The sequence below is a fragment of the Miniopterus schreibersii genome (assembly GCF_964146895.1).
Source record: "Miniopterus schreibersii genome assembly, chromosome: 14".
NCBI lineage: Eukaryota > Metazoa > Chordata > Mammalia > Chiroptera > Miniopteridae > Miniopterus > Miniopterus schreibersii.
This window is the reverse complement of record NC_138114.1, coordinates 48,494,430-48,517,116: the sequence shown is the minus strand read 5'-3', so window position 1 is coordinate 48,517,116 and position 22,687 is coordinate 48,494,430. Positions and strand designations below refer to the sequence as shown.

Sequence of the window (22,687 nt, the reverse complement as noted above, 5' to 3'; positions counted from 1 at the left end):
TGTCACTTATCACTCAGTAAAGCTGGAGGGGGGAGGAAGGAGGAGGAGGGGGAAGCTGGTTTGAGGGGGCCTTATGGCCAGTTCTTCCTGACGGTGGTGATGCGCAGGATGGGACAACACAGAGCTCGCAGCTGGGCTGGGTTTCTTCCCGCCACAGTCCCGGGACACGGGGAACAGGGGAAGGACTGAGAGTTTGCCTGTAAAACTTTTTGCAGCTTGCTGATCTCTTTAGGTTGAGTTAGATTAAGAATGGTTGAAAGAATCGCTGGAGGCCAGAGGATCGATCTGGGGATGAGCAAGTGATGAGAGACAGGCCTCAGCCGCGAGAACGTGGTCCCTGGCACTGAGTCAGGACACCTGCTTTGACGTAGTGTCCCCAGGAGACACGTTCTCCCCTTCTGTCCTTCCTTTGCCTGCCTGGCTGTCTCCAGATAAATCACCATTTGCCAGGGGGTCCCAGAAATATCTTAGAATGGCGTGCGTTCTGGCCACATGTGTCATTACCAAGAATAGAACCGACTTTAAGCAGCTCAGGACCCACTGGTAACAGATTTGGAGAACGTCAGCTACCTCTGGCAGCTCTAAAGTTCACTTCCCTCGAGAGGCACCCTCTTATTATTGTATATTGTAAAATATTACATGAGAAAACTCTCAGGGACTTGAGTTTCTGTCTTAACATTTGAAATGGATTTCCCCCTTGGAAGGGAAGAAGTAGAATATACATTTTCAAAAGTCAGCTTCGAAGCGTAATTATCAACACACCAAACCCAGTTCCATTGGGGGAAATGGTGGCCTTGGGTGTGGTGCCTGTAGGCCTTGTCTGCAGTTCCTGGGAAAGGCTCAGCTATAAAAATGGAAAGTTGATTGATTAATGTAAAATGTCACGGAAATGACCAAGTGCTGGCTCCCTGAGGTGCTAAAATACCAGGTTTTGGGTAACTCGCCAAGCTCCCATGTTGGGATTAATTGGCAGTAGTATTAGTAACAAGCGCGACACAGACGGTGCTATTGTTGGCACATCCCTTCGACTCTGTACAGAATGGCCACATGAGAAACAAAGAAATATTTAAAAGTCTCCCAATTATTTCATCTTCTACACACTTGAGTGGTCTGGTAGCTGGAGAAAGCTCAGGATACATAAACCAAATGGATTGTACTTGTCACTTATTTAAAGTAAATATCTTTGGGAGGTGTAATATCCTCCCTTTGGCATCACTGTACAACGCTTAGCTCTGGTGGCATAAGGTGAAGACCTCTCCAAGTGGCATTTGTGGGCCCCTGATTTCTGTGGTCAAACAGAGTTATAGAGACTGGGCAATACAGGGTGGGACTAGGGCAGAGGACCCCTGGGAAGTTCAACTCCCTCTGCTCCTTTCCGCGAAAGAGCTGTGATCATCTGCGAGATCAGGGCGCACCCTCAGAGCCAAGCGTAGCAGGGTGGATTTAGGAGAGTTATGGGCAGTGTGTGGGAGCTCCGGTGAACCGTGCAGCCCAAATTCAAAGTCAGTTTTTTTGTTTGTTTGGGGAGCCAAATAAAATACACCTGTGGGTGAGACGTGGAGGGCCAGCGGTTGTAGATCTCAAGGTCAAGTGCCGTCCCCATCCTAATGGGACACTTAAGGCAGCTTTCTCAGTCATGAAAGATGTGTGCAGGGTCCCCATGGATAGCCTTTGCAAGAATGCTCACTGCTAAAATCAGCAATGCAGAGGCCAGCTGTCCCCATCCCCCCCAATGAATGCATCATCTACTTTGGTGGTCAGGCCATGCTGGCTCTAGGGGTCCCACAGCTGGGACACTGATGGCTCTCTGTGGGGGGGGGGGGGGGGGGCATCTTTCTCGCAGCAGGGGACCTAGGACATCCACTGGATTTCAGTGTAAGTCTACACCTCCCTGGCCTTCTGGAAAGCCGCCCTCCAGTCCCTTCTCTTCTCAGAGCACAGTTTGGAGCTTATAGGAATGAGCTGGGCACTCGCAAGCTGTAGCACAACCTTTACAGATTAGTAGGAGGTGTGGAAAGGGCAGGCGGGACTTGCCTGTTTTTAACACCTGCTGGTAACCTGTTTAACTCCTGCAGAGAGTATTTGCGTATTAGATTTGAATATTGGAAATTAGCATACTGCATTTGAATATTGAAAACAACCTCTACCTGAAACAAGACTTTGCATCCTGGAAGAACAGCACCTCAGGAGACTTAAGCAAGGCCCATTCATACCCAGATGGGGCCAGACCAGACCGGAAATGACTTCGAAACTCTTCTCAGGGCCAACCCCCAAAAGTCTGGATGTGGCAGGAGGGCGATTATCCAAACCTGCTAAATACTCAGGACTCCACTGGCTGTGACCGAGTGAGAATTCTAAGTGTTGAGTTTTAAAAGGAAAGCTGCCAATGGGTGTTCTGTAAATCATTTGTGCCAGCAGACTGACCCCATTATGTCAGCTAATCCTGGAAATACAGGAGGTAAATTTAAATCTTCTAGCATGAAGCACTTAATCAATATTCTAAATGTTTTTCTCGCAATTTATGCCAGCAGAGCAGTGGGGTGCTTTGGCGTCCCGTTAATCTCCCACTGGGAAAGAGGTGCTGTGCACAAGGCCAGGATGGTGGGATTTGATGCCTGGTGGGCAGGAAGGAAGCTGGAAGGGGAGAGGAAAGTGCTCGTTTCCAAACCTGGCCCCTTGCATGGGGACGCTCACCCCTTGTATTCATACCACCTCTTCCAACGAGCAGACCTACCCTGTGGGTACCTCCTCAGAGCTTTCTTTGTCACCTCTGGTTGACAGCTTAGGACTTGCTTTGCTGGGAAGAGCATGAGCTTGGAAGTTAGTTGGACCTGAGTGAAAATCCCAGCTCACTTCCCATTGCTGTATGACCTGGGGCACGTTTCTTACCCTCTCTGAATGTCTGCTGTAAAACATCACCTACCTCTGGGGTTTGTTGTGAGGATAAAAGAACTAGTGCCTGTCTGCAAGGTGCCCAGCAGGACTGGCCAACCCACTGCACTTGGTAAGTGGCCGCCACTCTCACCATGGTTGAAGAGATGCGTTAGAGCTTTAGCTCTGGACCCTTGGGCTGTAAAGGAAGGGCTATTCCCAGGGCCTGGGGGCGACGGAGGGAAAGAGGTGGAGCTCCTTAGACTTTTGGTTCCTTGATTTGTAAGAAGTGCTTGAACCAAGTGATATCCTGCTGGCCACTGTAGAGAGTCCCGAGGAAGGAGGGGACAGGGTGGGATGGTCCTTGGACACCAGGCTAAGAAGAAAGGGGAACTACAAGGCAGTAAACAAAGGACCAGGTCTGAGGGGTTAGAACTGCCCCCAAATCTATCTCTCTGTGCCCAGAAGGAGTCTCCTGGGAGCTACTTCTTAACAGTCGTGACCTGGAGCAGTGACAGTAGTCAGATCTGAGTCCAGCCTGGTACATTCAGAATGGGCCTGTCTGCCAGGGGCTGTTGCCGTGTCTCTTCAACCAATGCTGACAGTGGGAAAAGGTGACACAGTTACAAACAGGAAACTCTCTTCATTGCAGAGAAGATGGTGTTTGAGAACCAGCCCTGCCTCAGACTCAAAGACTTGGATTTTGTAGCCTTGCCCATATCTGCATTCCACCCGTATTATCATTTACTTAATATTTATCTTCAGTCTCAAGGACTGGGTATACTGTTAACATTTGTGAAACACATGTGAATCACTGTGCTAGCTCCCTACATAAATATTAAATTTAAAACAATAAAAATGTTCACATGCCACCTAAATCATGTCATAGACTCCAGTGATCTCCAGACCCAATTTTGGGAAACATTATGAACAATCTAATCATATGACAGATCTCAGAACTATTGGTTTTGGTAATCTGCATCACCTCTGCTTTTTATGGCCTGGTTTCAATAAAGCAAATGAGCGTGTAGCATGTCCCATGAGTCGAGTACTGACCCAAGCACATATATATATGTGTATGTACAATATATGTATATTATATATATGTTATATACATATATGTGTATATCTACACACACACATACATTTAAGCCTCGTGGGGTCAGTACCTTCGCTATTCCCGTTTTTTTGGACAGCAGACCTGAGACTCAGAGAGGCCGGAGCAGGTGAGAACTGGACAAGCAGTCTTGCCCTCTGCGTCTTCAGAGGCTACACTGCATTACCTAAGCCAGAGCACTTTTTGTCCTGCTTAATAGCCTTCACTCAACATACCAGTCCCTAAGTTCTGGTCGAGCATCTGGCAGACTGAAGGGCCAGGCTAGCTCATAAGCTAGCATAAAGAAAGGCAATGATGCCTATTCTGACACCAGCTGGCGTCCTGCAGTACAACTCAATTCTGACTCTAGGCCTGGAGTTGGCGCAGACTCCACAGGTTGAGGACATGTGCCCAGCAAGTCTGCCCTGACTTTAGGTGACAGCCACATTTCAGGGGTCCTCGGGCCACCTGCACTCTGACTAAGCAGCTGCAAATTCAGGGGTTCTCTCAACCCCCTCAGGTTCAATAACTCAGACCTCAAGAAGGCACTGTACCTATAGCTATAGTTTTATTGTAAAGGGTACAGATCAGGACTAGCGAAATGGAGAGAGACGTAGGCTGAGCTCTGGGAGGGCCTCCAAAGGAGAGCTTCTGCACCCTCTCCTGTGGAATTGCCCATGGGATAAAGGCACACCACCCTCCCAACACCGCAACGTGTTCACCAACCAGGAAGCGTTGGCGCTTCAGTGCCCAGAGCTGTAATTGGGGTTCACTGTAAGAGCATGACTGATTGAGCCCCTGGGCGCCTGGATGCAGTCTTCCACCCCTCTTTGCTCCCTGGAGGTCAGGAGGCCGGGCTGACCTCACCTGGCTCTAAGCCCCAACCCCTCGGGCCATGGTTTGCCTTTCTAGTGACAGGCCCCATCCTGAGTCATCTCATTAAATTCAGGTAACGGGCTTCTGAAGAACAAAGACACTCCTATCACTCAAGAACATCCAAGGATTTAGAGGTTATCTCTCAGACACCAGGAACAAAAGCTAGTCACATTCTAATTTTCATTCTAGGGACAAACTGTGAAACTTCTCATAAGGAAGGTGGAGTTGAAAATGTTTTCAAAATGTTTTAAATTGATTCTAGAGAGAAAGGAAGGGAGAGAGAGAGAGCGAGAGAACCATCCGTGTGAGAGAGAAACATCCATTGATTGCCTCCCGCACGAACCCTGACCAGGGATGGAGCCTGCAACCTGGGTATGTGTCCTGACCGGGAATCAAACTAGTGACCTTTCGGTGCACAGGACAATGTCCAGCCAACTGAGCCACACTGGCCAGGGCTGGAGCTGGAATTGTGAGCATGCTCGCTGCATTATTTATTCTCTCTGCCTCAGTTTCCTCATCCATGAAATGGGGATGAAGTACTAGGGCCTCCTGGGTGCTACGAGGATTAAATGTGACCCAGTATGTAAAGCATGCTTGCGGCAGGGCCCAGTCAGAGCCGGTGCTGCTATGTAGAGTTTCATTATGTGTGAGCTTATGAGGCCCCTGGCACTTGGGCATCACTGGCCTCCTTTGTCCCCCTGGCTTCCCTGGCACTCTCTGCTGGAGGTGGGCTGCACACTTCTATGCCGATCTTGGAAACTTCAGTAAGGATCATTTAGTTTATGATTTCTGACTGTGAATTGAACAGCTCTCCAAGTCAGCTTGCTCAGCCGTGGCCCTGTTAACATTTGGGCTGGATAATGGTGGGGCTGTAGGGTGTTCAGCAGCACCCTTGGCCTCTACCTACTAGATGCCAGTAGCAGCTTTCCCCAATTGTGACAATAAAAAGTGTCCCGAGACATAACCCAATGTCCTCTGGGGGGCAAAATCACCCCTGGTTGAAAACCACTGCACAGGAAATGAGTGGGGTCTGCCTCAAAGACCCTCCTTTCCTTTCTACCCACAGAAGAAATGGTGGCACTGGAGTCTTGTTAGGATTCCTCTCCTTACGTGGTAAGGAGCAGAGGCTGTGCCAGAGTGGGCCTGTGCGTTGGACCAGCCTTTTCTAGGTGGTGCAGGCCAGGACCATGAAAAGGGCTGTGGTCACCGTCCATTGCCCATTTGGGGACAATCAAATGAATTTTCCTAAGGCAGCACTCCCCTCAGAGTGGGCCCCTTGCGCAGCATCATAGGTGGCGGAAACCGAGGCTCTGGCCTTGTTCTCATCAAACAGGGACCTGCCAGAGTCCACGGCCACCAGGGCCTCGCACCCTCACCTTGAGTGATGTTTCATCCATCCAGCACCCTGGAAGTACCCTACAGGGGCCACTTCACAGGAGACTGCCAGATGAGCAGAGTGGGTGGAGGTGTTTCCACCAGACCACAGTGGGTTTCTCATGTACAGACTTTGCGGAGGGATTTGAGGATGGGGTGGAAATTGGCTGGGATCCTGTGGCCAGAACCAGATTCGTCCAAGCTCTGCATCTCAATGACCGTGGCCACACAGGTGCTGTGTCCTGAGCCTTTTGTTTAAGAACGTGGGCTTGGTGCCATGTGGTACTCCTGGTATTTGGCTTATGGTCTTTGTGAAGCTCCCATCATTTCTGCATATTCCAGAGTGTTTTCTAGAGCCCATTGTTGTTCTGGTCTCATTAAAATAAAACCCAAATGTTGGCTACACCCAGCATTTCTTCTGCATAATGGTCTCCTGCTCACAGTGAGCTGATTCCCCCATTCGGGGAGAAATGAGCTGTGGGGGCTCTTCCCCAGCAGAAGTGCTAAGCCTCACAGCCCCCAGCCCCACCCAGGCTGCTCCTGGGGGTCTGGGGGCCTCACAGCAGAGCTCTGGACCGGGCTGCCAGGGCCCTGCGTGATGGGCCCGGCTAATCCCGGCACCGAGAGGCTGCCAGTGGCCTCCTGGGACTTCATCTCCCAGGCTCCAGGTGCCAGCAGATGAGCTCAGAGGGAAGCTGTGTCCCGGAATCCACCCACGTTAGCCCTGGGAGGAAAGAGGCTGTTGTAAAAACACTTTTTGAAATAACTGCTTATGGAGCATTTTCAAAGCCCTTTATCCAGGAGAGTACTTGAATTCAGAGCTCAAAATCAAGTCTTACTCCGTCAGAATTGAGCATTACTCCGTTACGGCTGCCGTACAATCCAGCAGGCCGAGCTGCATTTTCAATTGTGTTTTCAGGCCCTGTTGGAAACGGAAGCTCGCAGGTCATAGCTGGTACCAAAACCCAGGAGTTTTATCTCCGGGGCCAGCTTCCCGGGAGGCGTGCGAGTCAGCGCGGTGCGGGGCGTTGTATTTGCTTGCTGGGGCTGCCCTAACGAAATGCTGCAGACAGTGGCTTAACCAACATTTCCTTCTCACCTTTCTGCAGACTGCAAACCAAGGTCAAGGTGTCCCCAGGTTTGGTTTCTCCTGAGCCCTCTGTCCTTGACGTGCACACGGCTGCCTCCTCCGTGTCCTCACGGGGCCTTTCCTCTGTGAGCATCCCTGGTGTCTGAGTGCCTGCATTTCCTCTGCTTCTAAGGACACCAGTCTGACTTGGATGGCCTCATTTTTTTTTTTTTTTTTTTAAACCTCACCTGAGGATACTTTTCTATTGGTTTTTAGAGAGAGTGGAAGGGAGGGAGAGAAGGCGGGACAGAGAGAGAGAGAAACATCGATGTGAGAGAGACACATCGATCGGTTGCCTCCTGCATGCACCCTGACCAGAGCCGGGGATTGAACCTGCAACCCAGGTATGTGCCCTTGACGGGGAATGGAACCGGCGACCCTCCAGTGCACAGGCCGATGCTCTAACCACTTAGCCGCACTGGCCAGGGCGTGAATGGGCTCATGTTAGCTTAACTGCCTCTTTAAAGACACTGTCTCCAAATGTAGTCACATTCTGGAGCACTGGGACGTTAGGACTTCAACCTATAGATTTTGGAGGGACATAATTCAGCCTCTAAAGGGCAAGTACTCAGTAACGAAACATTTGTCCTTTACAAAATCTCACTTTTGGGGCCATGTTAAGGGAGATAAAAGGCTCTTAGCACAACAAGCCTTCCCTAATCCACAGGGTCCTGCTCAGTGTCATTCGTGCAGCCTTTGAACCCCACAGGAGAAGCTCTGACTCTTGGCTAATCCTGCAGTTGAAGGAACCTGGCAAGTGTACCTGCCTGGGCCAGGGGGATGTGCTCTCCCGCCCGGCATGCAGGCATCAGGTGTTCTCCGCCTCGCTGAAGCAGCCGCTATCAGATTTTGGGCGTCTGCAAACTTAATTCGAGTAATGATTTCGGTTCAACGTATTGTTAGAGTACACAATACTGTAATTTAAGATTATTTTATCAGGGCTAAAGGGTTTTATAATTCATTAAAAAACTTGTAATGGGCTTGAGCATCTTTAGTACAGTTTAATAATACAGCATTTTATAGCTGGCTCTAAAATGTCAGATTACGGTTTTAGCAATTGTGCCATTCCATTTTATAGTTTAATAATTGCTCAAATGAAGGAGAGTAAAGTTCCTAAAAACCAACTTAATGACTTAGAGAAATAGCCTTTCTCCAAATCTAGCAGCGCACCTTGAATGAACCCAGATGTCACCTTTTCAACAAAGGCAGATCCCGACATCTATTTTCCTCAACCACAAAGACGTCCAAATTAAGCACACGGAGGCAGCATCCCCGAGTTATGATTTGTCTCTCCTCTTTTCTCTTTTATTCCTAATCTCTATAGCTAGAATAAGCCTATTTGCCAAGCTCAAGGTCAACACCCGCTAGGCCAGTGGAGCATGAGCAGGAACAGGGCAGACGCTGGATCTCTCTCGAGAAGGTTCTTCATTTTACAGATGGTGCCTTGGTTGTACCGCTTCACCCCCAGCCCCTAACTCTAATAAAGTCTTATTAGTGTCCCCAGATAATCCTTACTTCACTGTCCTGGAAAGTGAGTGGCAAAATAGGGATCCCTGAATTCTAATACAAGTGTATACTATCACTAGAGCAATAAAGGTGTTAGCGTACAGCACAGGGGAGAAGGGACTGTCCCATATTGTCATAGGAATTATAGTTCATGTTGTTATATTTCTGGGATTTTCCAGGAGAAAGTTGTCAAACAACTGAAGGCAATAAAAGAGGAGGCCCTGGACCAGGCGCACAAACGTGGTTATGGAGCATGTGGGGGCACAGCTTGGGAATATGGTCCTGGGACCCTCGGGTGCGGTGTGATTCTTGGGTGGCCCAGCTTTGTTACACAGAAATGGCAACAGTCAGGGGAAGTCCCAGGTGGCTGGGCTCCTTCATCTCTGGGCTGCATCCCAGGGGCTTGGGGCTCACTGCCCAGTTTCACTCTGTTATAAACAGTGGTGCCTGGCATGTGAATGGCAGGGAAGCCAACTCTGAACAACCCACCTGGTAGGTAAGTTGGGCAGAGGTCACCCACAGTGGCTAGAACCCCTCTCTTGCATTATCCTGAAATGATACAGGTCCCCTTTTTTCTCTCCCACTCAGTTCTCTAGCTGCCTCACCCTTCTTTGTGAGCTCCAGAGAATTTCTAGTTGAAATTTGGTGTTGATCAGAACAATGCAAGGCTGTCCATCCCGAGGGCATTCGGTGTTCTTTTGCCAGGTCATGGTCATCTCAGTAAGGATGCCACAGCTGGATTCCATTCTTGCTGGCCAGGGTCAGGCACTTGCTCCAGGTTTCAAATGTTGTCTCCACCTATTACCCGCCCAGTTCATGACAACCCCTGTGGGATAACAGGGTGAGAGCTAGTAGCATCTAGTAATTCTGGGGTGTAATCCTGGGGTCCTGTGGAAAGTAGCAGCAGCACCATCATTCACTTCACTGCAAAACCAAGCTCACTGTAAGATAACGTAACTTCAGCATGGGCGGCACCCAGGTTTAACAAGGGACCCTGCAGACAATAGGCCAACGGTGTGGCACGGTGAGTTCTCAAAGTTGATTTTTTTTTTTTAAGAAAAAGAAGCTATTGTGCTTAAGAGGAGAAAATACTGAAGGATCAGGGTTTTTGCTACAATAAACTTGAACCTTCCTGTGGGCTCCAGTGACGAACAGTTTAATCTCCTTAATCTTGATTCATCATCTGTAATGTCGGAACAATGCGCACCGCCACCTAGGAGGGCTGTGATAATTAAACAAATTAAAATTCTCCAGCACAGGAACAGAGCCTCCAGCACAGTAATTATTTTATCATTTTTTTTATCTTCCTGGTTGGTCTTTGCTGACCATGAGAGAGAAGAAGCCTGTGCTAAAGGGACCTTTAGCCCAAAGTTCATCTGGGAAATGAACTTGGGCATCATATAGGGCGTGTACCCTGCAGAAGTGGGCCTTTGGTTGAACTAATTTTTTATGACCACCCACTTATGATGTCTTCTCCTAAACATTACTTTTTTAACCACTTCAAAATGAGAACAACTTAAGGAGGGGGATGGGAAGACGAGGCCCCCCTGTGCTGCTGGGAAGAGCTGTTAGGCCACCTGCACCTGTGGTCCACAGGGCAGTAACGCTGGCTCATCGGAGGGACAGTAATTTGGCAGTTGGACAATCGCTTAACCCAATTTCTGGGTAATAAACATGCTTAATAAAAAGGAATAGGGTGTCTGCATCATCTTGGCTATAAATATGTTCTCTTGTTCTGGGTAACCTGCGAGAATGAGTACCTCTGAGCACACTTAGATCACGTACCATAAATAAAGCCAATATCTTGTATCCCCCACTGACCTTTTATCCTTAGGCCTGCTAACCAAGTGTGCCTCCCTGAGTAACTGGTACTGCCTTGTGCTTGAGCCATGAGCTCATGAATGGGAGCACAAAGGGCTTCCCTCCCTTCCTGTTTGAGGCCCAAGAGGAGTCACATCATGGATGAAGCTGTCTAGAGGGGAAGCTTGGGCTGGGGATCGGGAGGGGACACTGGGGGAGGTTTCCCCAGTGTGACTGTCCCCTGCCTGCCCCTCTGCTGCAGGCATCTCAGGTAGGACATAAGAGGTGTTCACCTCTGAGCATTCTGGGGAAAAAATACCTGCCAGGACCAGGTTGACCTCTGGCTTCTGGCAGAAGTTACATTTGCACATGTTGCTCTGGTTTCAGGGGTTAGGCGTGGAGGACCCCCCTCCCCAGTGCCATGTACCGCTTGACAGACACTTGGTGGAGTGTAGGCTGCCTGGGCCGGCTGTGCGACCTTGGGCTCATTCCTGCCCCTCGGAACCCTCCCCAGTGATCACTGCGATAATCAGAACTATTTCCAAGGCTGATGGAAGGATTCCGGGAGGTAACATGGGCCAAGTCTCACACGGAGTCAATATGCATGTGTCTCGGAGTAGAAGAGACTGGCCTCAAATCTCAGCGCCGCCACTCCAAGCTGCAGGAGCGTGGGCACGTCCCAGCCCACGCACAGAAACCCTGATCTGTGCGAAAGGGGAGTCCTTCCAGGCCTTGGGAGTGACCGGTAACATGCGGCTGGGTCACCGTCAGCGGAGGCTGTTGTTAAGATTAGTCATCCCAGTCATCACTGCGAGCCTCTTTTCTAGAATATTTCTCTCTGTCTCCTAAAAGCACATTTTTAAAAAAGTTTTTAAATTTTTTGCTGTCTCCTTGTTTTCTGTGGCACCAAGAGTGCTCCATCTTCTGAAACAGTGAACAAAAGCCCTGGGTCCGTAATGTCCCCAGACCGCGGCGTTTTCTATCAAAGCCTAGTTACCACCGTAAGTCACAGAGCCATTCGGGGCCCCTGGGCTGCACATAAACGCACAGAACGAGAGGCTTAATAAATACTGTCTGATGGTGATGAGGCCGCGTGTCGGGTGAGAGGCACCGTGCACTTCTCCGCAGGGGCCACAGTGAGTCTTCTCTGTTGCTCCTGCACATTTGCATTTCCGAGTTGCACGAAAACAAGTGTTTCGTTTCTGGGCCATCCCCTGTGTTCCCCGTGCACCATCACGGCTGGATGCCTGCGCCCCAAAACACCTCCCCGGCCCCAAACCAGCGCGTCTTTCACACATTGTTTGGCATAATCTCGTTAATTGGGCATAATTTTCAAAAAATACAGCTCATAATTCCTTCTTATCTGAATATTTTACTAATAAAGCAAGTTAACCATGAGCTGCAGACACACAGTTTCCTGATGTCGTCGGCAACGTGAGTTTGCCCCAACTTGGAGGAAAGTGCAGTAGATGTAAGAGGATCCCGTGCGGTCATGGAGAGGGACAGGCCGGCTGCGGGGCCTGCTGAGCTCCCTGCCACCAGCGTTCAGTTTCAGGTGTGGAGCTGCAGCACCCTTTTAATGCTGTGCCAGAGGCCGACAGGCGAGCCCGGGGGCTGCTGAGCTAATGGAGGACTGTTGCTGTCTCTTACAGGACTGTGTCCTTTTGGTGCATTCATTTTTAAATCCAAGGAAACACAGATCACAAACCAGTTTTATTTAATATTAATGTTCCCAAGCCAAATTAGCTTGGGCTTTTTTCCCCACCCCTGTGCGAATCCAAGAACCCCCAGCATGGGGACCACAGGGGGACTAAGAGATCCTCAACAGCAACTTGGATTTCTAAAAAGGACTTCCACCTGTTGGATCCTAACCAGCTCAACACAGCATCTGACCTCTCCATTCCCCTGTAAACGTCAAATGCCCAAGGCAGACCGAAGGCCCCAAGTGACTGTGCTCTCTCCCTCTGCTCACCTCTGCCTCTTGCTCTGTCTAGTTGAGAGGCAGGCTTAGAACCAGGTACATTTCTTTGTTCTCAGACCTTTTGGGCTGTTGTATTTGGCATTTTGCCTACATCATTGAATTAAATATTATAGGAATGATTGAAAAAAGAGCACAAAAGAAAGCATGGTTGTTTCCATGAAAACTAAGTCAAATAGGTTGGAAAAGGCAAATTACTTAAAAATTAAAGCCTTTGGATTAGGTGTGAGCGGGACAACCATAAAAGACTGAGAAAAATTATAAAAGTGTAGAAAGAGTGTGGTCTGAGATTCCGCTGTGGGTATCAAACAGTTGTCCCTCCTGTTTTAAAGAAACTAAGAGTGGAAATTGCAGACTATGTTTTCATAGGTATGGCTCATGCAGAGCATAAGCCAGGGAACTTCGATCAGCAAACTCTTTCTTTAAAAAAGTTTTTAAAGTGGGTGGCCTTGCTCATATATCCAAAAATCAGTAAATCAAAGACATTCAGATTTTAAATTAAAATTTTTGATGCAAGACATATGATGGAATATTATTCAGCCTTAAAAAATTAGGAAATACTGCAATATGTGACAACATGAACGAATCTGAAGGACATGATGTTAAGTGAAATAAGCCAATCGCAGAAGGACAAACGCTGCACGATTCCACTTATGTGATGTCCCTAAAGTAGTTAAACTCATGGGAGCAAAGAATAGAATTTTGGTTGCTAGGGGCTGGAGGGAGGGGGAATGAGAAGTTGTTCAACAGGTATAAAGTTTCAGTAATGCAAGATAAGTTCTAGAGACCTACTATTCAGCCTTGTGCCTATAGAAGCAATACTGTATTGTACACTTGAAATTTTTTAAAGAAGGTAGATCTCTTGTTAGGTGTTCTTACCACAATTTTTTTTTAAAAAGCAGTTTTGAAATTTAAAAAAGTTTGATACAAATTAAAATTTCTAAGTGATGTAATGACTTTGCCCTTTAACTTAATTTCTCAGTTGGCCAATGACCTATGGGCCCAGTCTCCAATCCTGTCAAGTAAGAGGGTTTCTACTTTAGGCTCAACCCAAATAGCACAGTTAAACTTGGAATCCAAGAACTTCCAGATTCTAGGACATGAATACATATCAAGGCCGCCTCCTCCTTCCCCCCACCCCTGTCCCCACTCCTGGCAACCCAACCAGGATCTGAGCCTGAGGTTTTCCTGATAAGAAAGCTCGACTTCAGGCCTGCAGACCTTTTCTCACCCCCATCTTATGACCAGGTCCAACCTGCCCAGAACCTGCCAGACTAACAAATCTTGGCACCCTGTGGGCTCTTCCTAACTCTGTGCTGAGTGAAATATCTTTATAAGGCCTTCTCAGTGCTTAATGTAATGAAAGCCTTTTGGCTGAGGTTCAGGTGATATGCAGACATAGTGTCTTGGAGGGACTAGATAGAAGAGACAGGGTGGAAAAGCTGCCTGAGGGTCATCACCATGCCCTTCTAAGAAGGACACTTGCCCTGTCTCACTCTTGCCCTCCTCGTAGCCCCTCAGCCCTTCTTGACCTGTGCCAGGGTCCATGGGGCTGGCAGAAGTCAGCATGGTACAATGGAACCCTGCCCTGCCAAGCACAGGCTCTGAAAGAAAAAACCGCAAGCCTGGGGGCTCAGAGCAGGCCTTATTTACTCGTTTTACATTGCTGATTTTACTGAGCATTATTCAGATCAGTGGTTGCAAGTGGTTGTTACCCAGTTTATAGGAAAAGCAAATCACCAGGAAGGTGAGTTTCAAAATGCAAAGTGGAAGGGATTTTAGAAAGCCTGGTCAACTGCTTGTGACCAGACTAGCAGGAAAACCTCCCCTGGCTCTCCCAAATCCAACAGGCAAAATCCGAAAAGCTGGAAAGAATATCAGACTAAGAGCAGGGGGCAGACCACCATTACTTAGCTTGGAGGCAGCAGCCAGCAGCTTCTTGTTTTTTTTTTGTTTTTTTTATTGTGCAGAAATGAACAGGAAAATACATACCAGGTGCACAACAGAGTTGTTATATAGTGAGTACCACCCATAACATCAGGTGTGTTTACCTGCATATCAGGTATAGAATGTGTAACCAGGTGAGCCAATTTATTAAAATGCAATGTGAAAAACGCAGACTTGGAAGCAGGTTAGTCAGCTCGGTTATCCTTCAGAGTTAGGGGCACACCCTTCTTCCTGTGTTGTGTCTTACAAGAAAATGTAAGGTGTGTAGATTTAAATTGAGAAATGGCTGTGAGTGCGGACTGTTTCGGGAAGAACTCATGCAATGATTTTTCCCCAGCAGAGGTCCAATTTATGCTGCAGAAGAGGTTCATGCTAATAAACTGCTATTGACAAGTGTGATAGATGCAGCTAGGTACTTAGTGCTGGAGAGCAAAGTTGATTGCATTTTACAGTCTGTGTATTTCTCTGTTTATTGCTTGTGTTCTGTCATTAAGCAAACAGGTTCCTAATATAGCAAATCTCTCTCATCAGTAAAAGCAGGGGAGAAAAGAACCAGAAGCATCATTAATTATGACCATTTGGCTGCAGCCTGGACAGTCTGTTGCTATTGGATTGGGCAACTTCCTCCGGTTTAATTTTCTGGAGGTAGAGCAGAAACTGGGTTTTCTTATGCATGGAAGACAGTGGAGAAATGTTCCATACCCTGCTGGCTGACAGCTGCCTTCTGTACAGAAACGGGGTCCTGGGGCCGCAGATGCCAGGTGCTGATGGGTGCACAGCTAAGTCCCCATCAACAGCGAGGCGCTGCTCCAAGGCCTGGGGACAGCCTCCTGGGGACACCCTCCTGTGGGCAGCGCACACGCAGCGGCCAAGGCCCGGCTGGCCGGCAGCTATTAATCCTGTGCCTGTCCTGCATCCTGTGCAGGAAAGCCATTGGCACCAGGGCAGGCTTTCCACATGCTAATCACAGGGGTAAAAAGCAGGGGAGTCGCCAGTCTGACTCCAGGTAACAGGGGTTAAGAGCATCTAATGCATTAATTAACCCTCCAGTGCCGGGGACCCGCGAGGTCTGGCCCCGCAACGACTGTGCCGTGGAAATTCTATTATGTGACGTGCCTGGACTTGCCGATGGCTGCCAGTGACAGTTTCATGGAACTGCTGGACAGGCTCATGGAGCGCCTAACGAACAGGTTCCCTGGATTTCCAGAGGAACAGCGAGGCGACTGGTTTGGGGTGGTCCCGGGGATCTTTTTCATCTCCCTGTTTTCAAGATGAAAACCTCCTGGTTCTGTGTTTTGATGGTGTCTCGCCCGGCTCCTCAGGCGTCTTCCCTTGTAACCATGTAACTGTGAATTAGCTGGTAGGAAACATTCTTTCCTAAAAGATTAAATCATTCATTTTTCAACAGGCTGTAACAATGGTTAAAATTGACTTTTAGAAAAATGAACCTGTTCTCTTTTTTCCTCTCTCCTTTTTAAGAGAGATATTTTAAAGTCACACACTCTAAGGCTTTGTGTCTCGGGCCGGTGTCCTTGCAAATCCCGTTAAGGAGCAGGCTGCTTTGAGTGACCTTGAGCGCCATGCCCGCACTTCCGTTGTGACACTTTGGTTTTACCAGTTCAGAACCTGGCGGTAAAAGGGGCTCTTCCAGTTTCTAACTTATATCTTACATGGTCTAAAAAATTTTTTAGAAACTGTTCTGGGACTGTCTCAATTTTCATCAACTGAGACAACATTTAAACTATGTAAATACTCTTTGCAAGAGTTGAAAGTGGGGGACACCTTGTAATTGGACGGTAGCATTTATCATACCAGACTAGCAGACAGTGATAGCTTGATGATGATTTCAAAAATGCTCAGGATGAAAGCCTTTAAAACGTGGAAATAGCAGGTTGCTCGGGCTTCTAAAAGGGGCCTTATGAGCCAGATTTTCTTAGGAGTTCTCTGGAGCCTCATGGGTAGATTTCTGACCTCAGGGCTCACAGGCGGGGTTCAGACTGCACACAGGGCTGATAAGCATGCAGCCAGCCTGACATTCACAGGTCAAATGCAATCAGCCTACATGGACTGATTTAAATGCCCTGCTCCTCCATCCACAGTGTATGAGCCCTGAGAGGCCCTGGACATCCAGCCTCACCGTCTTCCTGGAGTTGGTGGCGTTCTGTCTGTGCAGATCAGACTCACAGACCTTCCCTTGGGTCTCTGTTGGTTCAGATGGAGCCCCAGGGCTGTTCTGCTCAGGTCTGCACCAGACCACTCAGAGGGCAGTTGTGTGGATAAACTGTGTAAGCAGAGGACTTAAAGGCCTGTGTATGGACCACTAAACCTCTGGAGTGCTCAGTGCTTCTGTGGGCTGGGAAGGTGTTTAACAGGAGAGAAGGCATCCTCCCAGAGCATCTGTAGGGCATTACTCGGCATTTCATCCAATTACACCAACCAGAATGGTCCTCAAGGCAAGATGAGCTTGGAGCTGCTGCCTCCAGATTTAGTGAAGCCGGGGAGGCAACAGGGAGACGAGGCCAGAGGGTGACCCTTTCTTTTCCACAGAGGCCAACAAGATGTCCACTTTGGGGGAAGACGAGCCCAGACACTGGACAGTCTTGGAACTGGTCTAAATGCATCTTCCTGTGTGACTGAACAGTTGTCCCAGCCACTCCCAGGCAGAGGGCAAGAGCCTGGGAAGTTAGACCTGTACATGTCTACCTGGCCGTATGCCTATGATCCTGTACACAACTGAACGCTCAGTGACTAATGAGGACCAGAAACCTACCCATGCAGGTCCAGAATCCACTTAAGAAAACCTGTTAAGATAGGAGATTTTTCCAGTGTATTGGTGGAAGCCCCTTTCCAATCATGTAATAATGGGGGCGTTATACCAGTACTTAAGCAGACGTGACTAAGACGTAAGCTGGTGAGTGTCTGAGGTTGTTTATACACCGAGGAGAACGCTGGGTGCTGGTGCTGATTATTCAGAACCAGGTTGGAAGGAGGCCTGCTGTGCCCTTAGGGCCCTTAGAGGCCCCTGTGGGCGGTTCAGCTATGAGCACAAGTCCAGAAACAACTTGAAATTACAATGCGTCCCCGACCAGAAGTCAGGCTGCCTTCTCTGCACATTTGAGTGAACTTCTTAGTTATGCAAAGGCCCTCGGCAAAATTTTAGGCCATTTGTAGATTACGGCCTAGAAAAGACAGGACAGAATGTGATGTTTTAGGGCCATTTTGGTGTCTGGGCACAATTCCAATTTGTTTCTTGAACAGAAATAAAACGTGAAGTTCTACACATTTTCTCTGCAGGTAACAATGCAATGGACCAGATTTGCTATTAATATAGATTAAAAATAGGCTTTGGAGTCAGGTTCAATTCCTCTTCCAATTTCCCCTCTGATCTTCTCATATGTAACATTTAGTGACCTTTTGGACGGCCCGGGGATGCTTCCAGTGTCTTATACTTGATGTCTGTTTAAAGGTTTCTATTTCCGATTCACAGCTGGCATATGCAAATATAGGTAATGATAATGATGCCTCCCAAGTAGCATTATGGCCAATAAATTACTCCTTGGGTGAAGATGCTATCGTTTCAGCTAGCATGTCTTCAGTGAGTTGCAAAGTCTTCCTGCAGCAGGCGGCCTGGCCTGCCCGCGGCATTCCCATGGAGCTGCTTCCCCAGATACTCCTGATTCTCGTGTGATGCTGAACTGGGGCCATTCTGTTGGCAAGCGGGCTCTCTGACATTCAGTGCCACTGGGCTCCTATTTCGGTGGGTAGAGGGCACAAGTAAATTGCTGTGTGACCTTGGATAAGTCACTTACCTTCTCTGCACCTTAATTCTTTACCTTTACCAAACGAAGGCTGCACTAGGTCAGTTTTCAATGCAATTGTTTGAGCAATGGGACCTTTCCTTCAACTTAGTTCTCAGGGAGCCCAGTGGAGATTTGTTCCAGTTGGGAGGATTAGGGAACTTAAAGCTCTCACAGCTCAGCCCTCTTGCAACTGAGTTTTAAGAATGCTGGATGGGGGATCTGTCACGCCCTGCACGATTCCTTGATTCCTCGAGGGGATCCGTCTGAAAGCATTCCTGTCCTGTGCCTTAGCCACCAAGCAGTGAGCTAGTTTACTCCCCAGAGGGCAGCCCCATGAGCCCAGGGATGCCGTCCTTTTGTTCATATCACCATATGCCCAGCATTGGAAAATAGCTTGGTAAGTGTTGACTGGAGCTATGAAAAAAGAAATGAACAAAGATTCAGGAGCATCTATCTCTATATTACAAATAAATGGGGATTTTTATTGCAACATTTTATATTTTTTTTACCTTGAAGGCACTTCCCAGAAATTAACATTCAGAAACATAAATGAGTTCAAAATATAAATGACTTCAAACCTTTGTCCTTAGTAATCTCGTCCTATGCTGCCTCTACTAGCCCCAGGGAGCTGTTGAGCCTTTGAAATGGGGCAGGTCCGAATTGAGGCGTGCTGTGTCATATTTTAAAGACGTGGTATGGGAAAAAGAATGTAAAGTATCTCAATTTTTATATTGATTATACATGTTGAGATGACAAATATTGGATTAAATACTTATGCGGCTACTAGAAAATTTAAAACTACATATGGGCTCACATTTCTATCCATGGCACTGCCCTAGACAGTTGATTAATGGGTCATCAGTAATTACTCTTTGTATTATGAAAGAGTGATTTTATGTGTGTGTGTGTGTGTTTGTCTCTCCCCAGGCACAGAAGCTGAAATCCAACGTGTCGGGCAGCACACACCTCTGTCTTTCCGATGTAAGTTGTGCTTCTTTCTGGGTCTCCTTGCATTATAGAGACAGAGCCTCTGGGCCAGGGTATGATGTGAGGGCTCAAAGACAACCAGGTTTTTGGCCCAGAAAAAATGTAAGGCCCCCTCCATGTCCCTCTGGCCTTGGAGCAAGGCACAGCCATCGGATCCCAGTGCACAAAGTTAGAGCTAAGTGTGGGAAAACCATTGTCCCAGTGCAACAGTCACATAATATCATCCGGCACAGAAAACTACTCTCACTGCTTACCGGATGTCCTCGTCTACAGTTCCTTTCATTGCCATAGCAACCCAGAGGTATCTGGGGCAGGCCACGGACTCTCCCTAATTTACAGGTGAGGAGACGGATGATCTGTCATGACCATGGCTCACTGTGGTGAGATGCAGTATAATGGGATTGAGCGGGTGCTGGGAGGGATGGGCTAATGCACCCTAGGGAAGGACAGCTGTGCTCACTGGGAGTCCAGAAGCCTGGGTCCTGGTTTGGACTCTCCTACCGACCAGCAGGGCAGACGCCTTCATCTGTAAAATCTAGGGCTGAATGGCTAGTGGAGGGAAAGGCTACCGTGGCCCGCTCTGCTGGTCTCCGATGCCATTTGTGATCCATCTCTTTATGAACTGGTACTGGCCTGGGCAAGTTTTCCCAGGGGATTCTTCCTGACACGTTGGGGAGGGACAGCCAGCGCCCCTCCCCAGTCAGTGGCACCCAGGAGAAGGGCTCCATGCTGTGTAGCTCTCTGGGGGACCTGGGCAGTGAATTGGGGAATGGCAGTTCACGTTTTTCCCCCCAAGCGGATTTTAAAATCTGTAACAGAGGAGCAAGAAAATGAATGTTGAGCAGATAGTCTATCAAAAGTGTCTAGTTATTGCCCGGATTCATGATGCTTCCCAACAAAGTACACGTGGGTGAAATGGTAAAATCCCAGGCCAGTTTTGGTGAGCGAGAGCGCTAGTTAGCGGGTGGGAGGGTGATGTGTGGTGAACTACTGTGACAGATGAATGCATGCGGTGGCTTACAATGAAACGGCTCTCTCTTACAGCGCGATTACGAAAAGGATGGTCTCGCTGGGGCGTCCAGCCACATACCCACAAAATCAATGGCTGCTCCTCCGAGCTGCGGTCTGGGCCCACGGCTGCTCCTGGTGGTAACCGCCTGGTCCATCCTGTTATCTTTGTCTTGGGCGGAAACGTCGTAGCTGCGTTTCAGAATCATCATGGACATGTACAGAGACAAAAACCAAGCTATCCGTTTCCTGTCCTCTTGTATATCTGAAATTCCAGTCTTAGGCGCTCTGTTGAGACATTGCTGAAAGTTTCATCCAACGGAAACTTTTTTCTTCCTTTTTTTTTATTTCTTTTAAGAAAGCTTCTTGTGACCCTTAGGGCTTCTTTGGGATACCCAATGCAGTGCTACATTCCAGACTCAGAAGGCTTTGGGGTCTGTTGTATTGTAAAGGGACAGTTTGTAAGTCTGGCTGTAAAGCAAACTGGGGCCATGTTTTTCATGATGATGATGATGATGATGATTTTAACCATTTAACTCTGGCCTTTACTAGCTAGCGAAGGAGTTAGTATCGCTCAAGAATCTTCCACATTTCACGCGGTGGCTTTGATTTCTGATGACATACCTGCAACCTAACAAGCTTTTGGTTCACAAATCAAAGACTCTCATCCAGAGAATCCTAATGGACTTTGTACAAACAAACTTGTACCGCTGTTCACCTTCCTGTACGTCCTGGCCTTTTCTGCGCTAACGTTTATGTTCTGTAAACAGCTCTGTGCTCTCCTACAAACCAAAAGCAGGCCCTGTCACATCGCAATGTAGTGTCTGCCTTCTAGGGAAACAGTGGGCGTGAGACCTCATGCGCCGCAGTCACTGGCGACACTCTCCTGAGCCTTCCCCAGAAGAGAAGCCCTTCAACTAACCGCCGTCGAGCAAGCTGCAGCGTCTAATCCCCTCTACGTGTACGAGGTTCTGTGTAGAAAAAGAACATACTACTAAATGATTTCCACTATCGGCTTTCTATATTTTGAAAGTAATGACATCGTCTCCATTTTTTACTGATGGTTTAATACGAATATGCGGAGCTCGTTTTCCTCTCCTAGGTAGCGTTGGCTCCGGCACTAACGTCCCGAATCCAGCCCTTCTGAGGCCGACTCGGAGCAGCCCCGTGCTTGGGCAGAAAGCTCTGCATCACGATGCTGGGGACAGGCAGGAGGACACGGAGCAGCCAGGCGTGGTCTGTTACCATTCCTTGAAATGCAAGCGTGCACACCTGCGAGGAAACCGGCGGCCACTCGTCCATGTCCCGCGATGGCTAATGGCACCCTTGCCATGGACGCAATCCAGTACCTTGCTTTTCACGTTGCCTGACGTAGGCAGCTTTGATTGGGACGGAATGGGGACATGCTGCCCTCTCTTCTGGAGCGGGTCCACGCCAGGGTGCAGAGTTCCCCTCCTAAGGATTGCGTTTCCTCCCGACCGTCGAGAGCAGTTAGGCCTGAAGGTCATCAGGAATCCGCCTGCATTCTGTTCTGCTTCCTCCACGATAGACCGTGACTGACTATGCGAGAAAGATAGGTTTGTGGGTCAAGGTCAACACTAGGCCTGCTGAGATGAGCTGGTGCGCAGATCAGGCTTCTGGATGTGGGGCGTCTGGCTTGTGAACTGCGCGTCATCTCCCATCGTTGCCTCCCTTAAGTAGACCCTAAGGTGTGCCGTGGAAGCCTGGCTGGAGTGGCGAGATTCCGAATCTACAGGGATCGGGTGCTGGGAGCCGTGCTTCTCCAGAGCCGAGGAGAGGAGAGGAGAGCCCACCTTCGTGGAGTGCTGGGAACGTCATTTTTCTGGTCACTTCAGTAGAGGGGCTGGCGGAGGACCCCCGTGGTGCCCATGTCATACTGATCCCCTTTGCTCACTGATGTTTGCCTTGTAAGAATTAGTCGAGTTACTAGGGTGGAAAATCGATGGACTCCAAGATGAAGGCATAGTCTTTTAGCTCTGTTGGTGTTTGAAGTGCATTTATACCCAAATGTTAATAAACATAAATGGATAATACTAAGTACCAACTTTTTTTCCACGTCAGAATGGTTTCAAGGGAAATTCATCAAACAAATTTAATTAGCGGAAGGTTTCTTAAAGACTTACTTTGAATAAATCCATTGAATGTGTCGAAATATTTGGAATTCCAGTAATCTATGAAAGCATAGCTCTTCCAAAGCATATTTGGTTTAATTAAGATATCCCTGTGTATCTCCACTGGACTAATTCATATGGGTCTGAGTCTATGTGATCTACTGTGGAAAGCTATTGATTCCT

General features: G+C 48.3%; 1 protein-coding gene across 5 annotated transcripts in view; it reads left to right on the top strand.

Moving 5' to 3' along the window:
* GFRA1 (GDNF family receptor alpha 1) overlaps positions 1-22,426 on the top strand; it is a 168,464-nt gene extending 146,038 nt beyond the window's left edge. For all 5 annotated transcript variants that reach the window (XM_081158378.1, XM_081158376.1, XM_081158379.1 and 2 more), the window contains exons 9-10: positions 19,305-19,358; positions 20,409-22,426. In XM_081158378.1, coding sequence (XP_081014504.1) covers positions 19,305-19,358; positions 20,409-20,564 — 210 coding nt within the window. In that variant the 3' untranslated portion in view covers positions 20,565-22,426. The remainder of the gene's footprint in view (positions 1-19,304; positions 19,359-20,408) is intronic.
* Positions 22,427-22,687: the final 261 nt, after the last annotated feature.